Below are 10,068 nucleotides of genomic sequence, written 5' to 3'. Positions count from 1 at the left end.
GGTGGGCTGGAGGAAGCAGGAGGGGCTGGGAGCGCCCTGCCCCAGCGCTGCCTCTCGGGCGCAAGGGGAGGTCGAGGGCAGCTGCTGCCCGCGTTGCGGTGGCACCCGGCGGCCGCCCGGGGAACTGCCGGTCTGAGAGGTGCCGCCTCCTTGCCCTGGTAAAGACGGAGAGGTCGGAAAGCGCCAAACCCGGTACCTGTTCCACAAGGAACAGAAAAGCCTTAAGGGTTTCTCTTCTAGAAAGTACTCACAGTACCGAGTGCTCCCTTTTTTCCTTCTCCTTGAGGTTTTACGCAGCTGTGCCTCTAGAGGAGGTACTTAGCATCTATGGCTCATCTAAGAGAAATATTGCAAGACAGATGATCCCATCTTCAGCACTTTTGCCTTGACCTTCTTTCCCTCAGTACTTAGTTTGTCCTCTTGCTATATAGGCACCTCATAGTAACTTTTAAAAAGCTACAAGGAAACCTTTAGTGCTTAACAACACTCAGCCCTGTCTTTTTTCTCCTCCCCTCCTAGTTATTGCCTGCTGGTCACAAGTATAAAAGCATAAAGAGATTATAATTCTTGGCAAGACTTTCAAGTCGGCCGTGCTAGTTGACATCTATTTTAACATGGGTTATAAGTTCAGAATCAACACACATGGGTCAGTGTGCAGGACTAGAATGTAGTTAGCTAAATATACCTACCCATTAGGTAGTGAATTAGGGATGATGGGGGAGAGGGGAAAAAGAGAGAGGAAAAAAAGGAAAGCCTGAGAAAGAGTCTTCACCTGTCCAGCATGGAGCCTCTCTTCCATCTCGCTCACACCAGTGGTTAACGCTGGTGCTTGGACAGAGTACCCCCAGGGCAGGACCCCGCCTGCCTCAGCCAAAGAATAAGGATCACAGAGACCTCAGGTTTCTGTATGATGGACAATTACAGACCAACTATTTTCTGCAAAGAAGTGTCTGTCAGATAGCAGTTGGCCTGTGCCTCACAGCAAAGTGCTGGGAATAAAGAGAACAGCAAGCATGCTCATTCCTCCCTTCTGCCTCACAGCAATTTATGTCCTTGGCTCAGTTTTTAATATGGTTAGTTTTTCCAACTAGTTTTAGGTGTATCAGACTTGCTTTGTGGTACATGCAGCCTTTTGTCTGCGTTCCCTGACCACATCCACACTTTGACTTGCCAGCTTATTAGTCTGGATACCTATGGAAATTCCTAAAAAATATATTTTGGTTAATTCTCACTTTCCAACTCTAGAACTGCACCATCTCACTTCCATGACCTGCCATCACCTTCTATTAGTTTCTCCACTGCTGTCCTCCTCTTGAGGACAGAGTTTGAACTCGCTGCTGCTTAAACATCTTCCAGTTTCCTGAGGTTGGAACAGTACAGGCTTCTCTCCCTGCCAACTCACCCAAGCACACCTTACACGGAATCCTTTTCCCGCCCTGCTCTGTTAGCCACACAAGCTGCATTGACATTGTGTTTGAAGAAGAACCCAAGAGGAATTGCCACCAGTTTTGAAAGCATATCACTGCTTTCCCCCATTTTCTTCCCACATGGCCCTTCTGCTCCATGTTAAGTTTCTGATTAAAAAAATAAGGCTTGTTGCTTTTCTTTTCTTGCTTACAGCCCTTGAAGAATAGCTTCAATATATTTTTATGTCTGTAAAACATGTTCCAATCACAGAGCTTGCTCTATTAATCAGTCAGTTTTTAAATTCCCAGGAAACTCCTTGCAATGGTGTCATTTTGAAAGTGTGTCTGTCTGTGGCAAAGACGATGCCTGAAAGCAGCAGTCTAGCCTCCATCGTGAGGGTTTCAGTAAGTGCTTAGTAGTTGTAGTTGCAACATGAGATAGCAGATATCACCTTTTTATTTTTTAAATAATGAGCACTACTCTGGGCAATCTTACAATTTTTCCACATATAAAAAAAAAAAAATAGTTTGCAGCCTGTCTGGCATAGTCAAGGTTTCATCTTTACCATCTGTAAGTAGCTTATAACCCAAGATTTAGAGCAGACTTCTCTGCAGTACAGTGATCAATCCTGTACAACTCCTTCCTACTTTGTAAAGAGAGCTATAGCATCATTTTTAGAACTGTGAATCTCTGACAAAGGTAAGTCAAGTTTTCTTGCTGATTAAAGCCACAGGTAACACTGCCATACGTGCAAACCCCTTACTGGAGGATGCAGTAGCTTAACTCGCTCTTGTTCCAAGGATCTGTGCACTCCAGAGGGAGAGACTACAGCATAACTGTGTAACCCAGAAATCAGACAAACTTGGGAGATGAGAAGGCTGATGCTATTTTGAGCATGGAGTTCATCATAACTTTAGAGCATGGAAAATTTTAGAACAGCTCCAAGTGATAAAATCATAAGAACTTTAAACCTTTTAACTGCTTGCAAGTATTAGATTTCATGCCTCATACCTCTTGTTAATAGCTGAAGAGAGTTGTCAGTAGTGGAAGACTGCTCGTGATGGATATAAATGTCAGTCAGTCCAATGAATAAGAGCACACAATAAGACCAAAAAATCTTAATATAATTTTCTATTTCCGTTGCTTGCTTTTCTCACAAATTTATTGCAAGATTTAGATGAAAATGTTAAGAAGCCATAAAATAATATCTTAAGGGAAAGGGGGCAGGTAAGCCACCCTAGCTACTGCTCATTAACTACATTACAGTGCTTTTAGGTTAAAATACATTGAAGAGTTGCTTTCTGTTTTCCTAGCAATCTTGCCATTATGTTATAAACAGGAGCTTACCTGATGCCTTCATGTATGATGCATTCTCTGTCAGTGCACAAACAGATTTTCTTCAGATGTATAACTACCAAAGGAATAGCTGGTGGCAGGGCAGCATCCTCTCTGAAACCACGATTTCAGTCTTGGTTCCTGTTACCCTCCACAGCAGACTGTTAGTGCAGTGTCTGGCCACCTGCCCACTTTGCCTTTGAGCACACAAATCATAAGGGACTCCCAGCAGATCTGTATTTAGAAACACTCAGAGTGTTACAGAAGCTTGGTTGGCCTGCACTCTTAATTGCATTCTTTTATTTGCAAGCAGTTGAAAGAATTGAATTTAAGATTTTTTTTTAAACGTCTTCTGTTTAAAAAAAAAGCTAAACTCTACCTTGCATCACTAGCCAGCAGATATATTTTCCTAAGGTGTTTGTAACACAGGTACTGGTTTAGCCAAAACAACAATAAAAATTACTGTCTAAGCTATTTGAGAGAATATTTTCATGAGAAATTGCACTGTTATCTGTAATTAGCAAAAGGAAAGAAAAAACTCACATTCCTTCAGAAAAATTCTGAATGCCCTTGCTGTTGCTTCAGAATCCTTGTTTTCTTCCTCTAGCTTTTTATCACTGCTTCTCTTTGTCCCAAGCCATACGAATTTTGATTGAAATTTAATCTATTATCATAGCTGCTCTCATTTTGATCACTATACTTCTGCAGTTAAATACCTTCTGAACTGTAGCTTCCCAAATGCTACTGTGCATACATCAGACTGCATCCTCATTAGTATGGCCAATGAATACAAATTTTTCCCACCTGATTAACCTGCAGATGCCCAAAGCAATGTTGCTTGCTGCCCAAATAAAGTGCTTGCTGCCCTTCAGACTTCTTAAATTTATAATTTAAAAAACACAGAAGTTGACTTCAGTATTTCCATTTTTTTTTTTTAGTACCGTGTCTATTTTACATTTGCACAATATATTCTGCATCTCGAACAAAGTTGCATGCCTGTGTCAAACAGCTGCAGCAAACCCTCTTTGGGCTTTGTATTTCAACTGTCACAAGTTACTGAAACACCAAGGCTTTCTACAAGTGACCTCCTTACAATGCAACAACCTACTCCACAACTTGCTGTATGCAATTTGCTTTCTGTTCAGGTAAGTTTCTTTCACTATCACAGGTACATCTGTTATTCCCAAACATCTGAAATCTATTCATAGCTCGTTTCTTACACCATAAACTGTGGCATCTTCATGCAGTACTACTATGAAAGCTTACTAAATGTGAGCAAAGGTTTTCTTTACATTTCATGGTATTTAGTGTTAAGAAGCATTAGTGTTAATACAATTCAAACCTGTTAAAAAACCCCAAAACACTGCAGATGTAATTAAGTAATCATGAAGGCTTTCCAGTTCTCCTAATGCCAGGAGCAGTTAGTTTGTGCTCACATTGTTCGACACATATTTATGTTTGTGACTGCCTGCATTTTAAGATATTATTTGAAGGTATTTGGATATACAATTATATGAAGCATTTACTCCACATACCTGTTTGCCACGGTTCACTTTGCCTTGCGTTATCTACTTCTGCAAAGCAGACTTCAGACTGGGAAACAAATTTCTTATTGTTTTGTGCAAGAACACTAACTGAATATTCATTCAAATCTTAGTCCTCTGTGACAGGTATTCACCATGATTCTCAACTCACAAACCTTCAAAACCCCAAAAAGATGGAACATCCTTTGGGTGATCAGACATTCACCGAGCAGTTAGACTGGACCATTCTTTGCCAACAGGCACAAGTTTTCAAGCAAAGCTGACTACTGATTCTTAGACCTACACTTTTACAAGATCTCTTCAGGAAAGCTGCTGTTCCTTTCCTCATTTGTACTACTGGCATGACAATACCACAAAAACCAAAATCTTTAGCAGATTAGATATTTACAAGTACAGACTGTAATATTTAGAAGTACAGACTGTATATATGTCATGTCTATTAAACTGTAAGCTATAACTTAGAAATTCTAGATTTAAAATTACTTTTAAATAAGCTGTTGTGACCAGGCACTTGCAAAAGATCAAAATTGAACATGTAGCTTAATAATGCAACAAGTACCATATAAGCTCAATGTAAATTATACATTGGAAGTAGACCAAAAAACATAGAACAGGATGCTCTGTCACTCGCAGTCTCCCCAGCTGAAGCTACCGCAAGAGCATTGGGAAAAGGCAGAACTAGTCACTTCTTAGCTTTGCCTACATCACCAGGAAGGTTTTGAAAAAAAGTCAAGATCCACAGTTAGCATGGAAGAGTAGGGTTTTATCTTTGTAAGAGGATCTGTGTGCCTTCATATCAGTCTCAAGTTCTAAGCTACATTAAGAAGGTGCACCGTATTTCCATAGCAATAACACTTAACCAAAGAAAAAGGTTTTTTAAAAAATATTTTATTAGAAAAAAATTCAACCAAAGTTATTCAATAAACAGCTGTACAAAACATATTTCTTTGGTCAATTTGTGAAAGTTACCTTCCTTTATCAACATATGTGAAAAGAACTTTTCTTAAATAAAGAATTTATATATACAACAAATTAAGCTGCTATTCCTTGGCAATTACTACATAATCACCTTCTCAAGTGGTGTTTGAGACTGCACATGAGACTTACACAAGAATTCAAAATTGATCAGAAGAGTGCAGGTGGAAGACCACTGCCAAAAAGTAAGCGCCAAGAACTTGGTATTTTCCATTGGGAAGAAGTATCTGTGGAATTGTTGCTCTGCAAGCAAAACAGAATAATTCACCAAGTTTTAAATAATAATGATGTAATTCTATCTCTGACACGTATTAAAATAATGGGCAACATTTCAAGTGTCAATATCTGTGGGTTGCTTTAGAGAAGATTATCGGAAGATCAAGCTTCATGAAACCTTTACACAATTTTCCCCCACACCTGTCAAACAAAGAGACCGGGGTTTACGTTTGGCTTTTAAGGTGCAGAAATTCCCAGTGAGATTTTAAGCAAAATTCATCTTTAATTTGGCCTATCCTTGATTAACAAGGGCCAAAATGAGCCCAGGCCATACACTTTTAACTTTTCTAAAATTCAGCTGAGTAACATTTTTGATGTTCTAGATTGAAGAAAAATGAAAATAACAGATATAAAATATGAAAGCAATAAATCTAGATCAAACAACACTTACTTCGCTTTTAATTAGCTGGAGCCATTCATTAAGATAGTTAATAAGAGCAAACGCATCAGGGATGTTGTCCCCTTCTGAGCAGAATTTCAGAAGAACTGCCATTTGTATTCCTTTTGAACAGCTGCAACAAACATGAGCAGGCATTTCTATTTATTTCATAAAGAGAGAACAATTATATTGACGTATTAAGAGCAGCAGCAATCTGCACATGGCTTGTTCAAAAAAAACCCAACAACAAACAAAAAGTAAAAATGTATGCATATGTATAGAGAGACTTCTTTTTCCTCTCCAGCCTTGCTTGGTTGCATTTTCACACTTCATGTTCAAAAAGAATTTCTTAGTCTTGAATTTGTTCTTTGATTTGTGAGGCAGGAATCCTAGGTCATGAAAGAGCTACTCAGGGCCTCTTTTACATACTTAGTTTGCATTTCTGTGCTGGTGGGGCATTATACAAATCCTTTGATGCAATCACTCCTTATCTTTCTGTGTACTTCAAACAGCAGTTTTGCAGGCTGCATATCACTACTTTACTCACAATATTCACATTTTTTCATTTAGATATTAAGAATGTTGTTATTTTTTCCCTAAAGTCCTAGGAGGCCTTTCTTTTGCATTTGTATACTGTTTCCATACTGAAGTCAGTACAAAGGTAAGCATGATATTAGTAACTCTCATGCTGTTGGATGCAACAGTTTGGACAGGTGTCAAAACAATAGCTAAAAAATGAAAGTGGATTTTCCACTTACAAAAAAATACCTTTTGCAGAGCTAACAAAACTAGAGGTGAAACTAGAGTTTCACCATAATGAGCAAGTATTACTATCCAAAATTTGAAACTCAGACATGCTTTTGGCACAACTTCTGATGCACACACCTTCTAACAAAAACCCCACACTTTGTTTGCTGGCCCTGAAATCTTAACTCATTCTTAGTCCTCAGATTGATTCATTGATTGATTACAACTCATGATGGAACTATTTGTCACAGGAGAAAGTTTTAGTTAAACTATCACAGGTACAGAAATTTTACTATTTACATAGTTTGCATACAATCAGATACCAGGTTAGTAACAATCTTAACTGTAAAGGCTTTATTGTTTTCCTTTAGCCCATTCACTTATATTTTTATCATATTTAAACTTCATGACGCAGAATTCCCTGTTTTCTGGCATATTATATCCTCCAAATCTGCTCTTAATTATGGGCTTGATCTGGAAGAAGCTCTATTCCTACAAAACGCTCTTCTATGAAAAGATGGACTTTTCCTAATAACATAGAGGTTTAAAATATAATTTTACCCATGTACTAAAAATAGGACTTATGATATCTTTCTGTGCTTATCTTTAGGCAACTCACCTCTCAGTAAACAATAGTTTTGTGATGCCACCTCCAGGAATATGCAGAACTTTCTCTGTATCATTTATTCCAGGGTAAGCTGCTACTTTTTCCATTTCTTTCCAATTTAACTCCTGCATAACGCCTCCAACTGCTTTCTCAAGATCAGGTGTAAGTAGGTAGCGTAATGGTGTCCTAGAAACAAATGAAGAATACACTCAGTCTGACAATAAAAGACTCTACCAATGTTATTACTTGTGACAGGAAAAAGCTGCAAGCACTGAGGACCTCATACCTGCAATGAAGAATTGCACTGATGTTCCCTTCCTCCTCAAATCAAGTAGTGATCTGTGGCTTCAAACCAGTAGAAACTACTCAACTTTCTGCCACAAATAGAACCAAGGTACCCTCTTTTTAGAGGTTCAAATAACAGGCAAGTACCACATACATAAGCACATAAATAGCAGAACTGCTTATGTTTGTTGTTAAAATTATTTACAAATAAAATGTGCTTTTTCTTCCTTCAGACAGGAGGTGATTATTTTAAAGTCAGTTAAGGTAAAACTGGACTTGACTGTGATGCAGTATTTTTAATAAGTTCACACTACAAATATGTGCAGACTTCAGTCAAGTCTAAGGATTTTCTAAATGCACTACCCTCGCTCTTTAGCGAATTTGGTATCAGACAGTTATTCTGTGGTGCTGGGTGAGAGGAGAGCAGGGTTAAATCACCACAACTTATGACTCAGATTGCATCAAATAACCATCAGTCCCTCTCATTTCATTCGACATCAGCTGGCTATCCCGCAACTGTTTGCAAATATCACTGGTAACTACATCTAGGAATTGCACAGACCTAAACCTCCCTTAAAGGCCCTATACATTTATACAGCCTGAGGATAACAATTGGTCTTTTGCTAAAATACTGGTTTTTTTCTGTTGTTTTTGTTAAATCACTGATTATTATGTCCTCAATGGTCATGTAATCCTTGTTTTTTAAAGTGATAATATCTAATTAAAATACATATAGGCTGAACCTTGCAGTTGCCTCCCAACAAAAAAGAATCAGTAACTTCCTATAAAAAAAAATGAGAATTTACTATACTAAAGAAAACCTTCAATATGCAGAATAATAATGAACAAGAGGTACGAAACTAACCAATACTCTAATTAAATGTTAAAAACCTAATCTGTGACCCATTAGCAACTAATCCCTGACGTTTCTTGTAGCCACAAGAAACGAAGAAGTTAAAACTGAGGCTCTGTTACCTGACAACACAGGCCAAGTGCAATTTACTTACAGCTTATCATTTGCTCAGTACTTTCAACTGTAGTAACGAACAAAGTTCAGAGACTAATGCTGAGTAACAGAATGTTTTAATAATATATTAAGTATATTAAGTACTTTATGACCTATGTACACTGCCAAAAGTACTCAGTAGAGGGAAATATGTCAGTTTCTCAGAAAGAACAGAAACATTAATTAGGTCTTTTAGTGACACAAACATACCCAAGAAGTTGCTCATCATCACGCTGGTACGCATGACTGCTAGACAGAAGAACGACTCTGGCACACTTGCTGCTCTTCACCCAAGAAAGTAGCGCTTGAGAGAATGGCCGGTACTTGTTCTTCATGCAAAGACAGGGAAAAAAAGTAAAAAATGCATTGTGTCCTTAAAGAAAAGCCAGAAGCCAACAATACTAGGTGTTACACATAATGTTTAGCAGGGATGTAAATTCTTTGACATATCCGTTTAGTTTTCAGTTTCAGATATTTAAAAAGCAGAGGACTGCTCTGGTTGTTCACTTAATCAAAACTACACATGTAATGATAAAATTATCATTAAGACCATGTTAACACCAGCAGTACCACTTGTTTTGTGTGCCATTAATACCAGTGGAAAAAGCTTTAGAGTAAGATGGGATGGTTTTCCACACTTTGAACTGCTAAAAAATGCAGCAAAAAAAAAATTCTGGCATGTTTTTCTGATTATTTTAAATTATAGCCATTGTACAGTTAGTAAGTAATTCTAAATTTGCCATTTTTTACATAATGAATGCAGTTTAAATGAATATAGAACATTATGAAATCATTAAATTGGAGTTACACCAAAAATTAAGCTATTGCAATAAAAGAAAAACACACAAAGCCAAAAATGTAAAGAAAAGAAATGGACAAAACCCAGATCCTTTTGTATTTTCAAGACCGTTAATAACTAATGACATATTTACACTAAAATCTACCAACATAGGTGGGCTGTTCTGGGGCTTGGAAAAACAAAAACAAACCTCAACCTTCAGTGAATGTATAAGCCAGTTTTTGTTAGCTGAACCTGTACCAACTGCAGAAGGTGTTGTAGCACAAAGTAGAAAAATATTTTGCTAGGCCACTTAAAACTATTTGCCAGCAGAACTAGTCAAACTGATAGTGAAGCAAGAACAATCAACAAACATACATACCTTTATAAAAGGAGACCTGATCTGCAGAACTACAAGTTTCTTTGAAGGTAATGAATACACTACAAGAAAAAACAATTAAGTTTTGTAAGAAGAAAGCAAGAAAGAGATCTGGGTTTAGGAGTATCCAGATACATCCAATTTACAAACCTTAGGATAGTAAACCTTTCAGCTATCAATTCTTACAGGAAAGCCTGACAATATCCACAATGTTAAAAATACATTATCTTTGTGCATTTTCTTCACTAGAATTAATTTCATCTGCCTCCTGTAATGATCCAGATAATGTCTTTATGCAGCTTTGCAAAGATTGAAAGATTATTTTGAGATTTCCATGATTTAAGAGGCGG

At 37.7% G+C, this 10,068-nt stretch overlaps 1 protein-coding gene across 1 annotated transcript in view; it reads right to left on the bottom strand.

Annotated features, from left to right (window-relative positions):
* Positions 1 to 5,163: 5,163 nt before the first annotated feature.
* PSMG2 (proteasome (prosome, macropain) assembly chaperone 2) overlaps positions 5,164 to 10,068 on the bottom strand; it is a gene marked incomplete at its 5' end in the record, with an annotated part of 5,503 nt that continues 598 nt past the window's right edge. Inside the window, 5 exons of the mRNA XM_010075022.1 lie at positions 5,164 to 5,504; positions 5,929 to 6,049; positions 7,283 to 7,456; positions 8,772 to 8,890; positions 9,722 to 9,780. Coding sequence (XP_010073324.1) covers positions 5,412 to 5,504; positions 5,929 to 6,049; positions 7,283 to 7,456; positions 8,772 to 8,890; positions 9,722 to 9,780 — 566 coding nt within the window. The remainder of the gene's footprint in view (positions 5,505 to 5,928; positions 6,050 to 7,282; positions 7,457 to 8,771; positions 8,891 to 9,721; positions 9,781 to 10,068) is intronic.

Source organism: Pterocles gutturalis, unplaced genomic scaffold (assembly GCF_000699245.1).
Source record: "Pterocles gutturalis isolate BGI_N339 unplaced genomic scaffold, ASM69924v1 scaffold4237, whole genome shotgun sequence".
Classification (NCBI taxonomy): domain Eukaryota; kingdom Metazoa; phylum Chordata; class Aves; order Pterocliformes; family Pteroclidae; genus Pterocles; species Pterocles gutturalis.
Note: the sequence above shows the minus strand (reverse complement) of the source record. Positions and strands in the feature narration are given on the sequence as shown.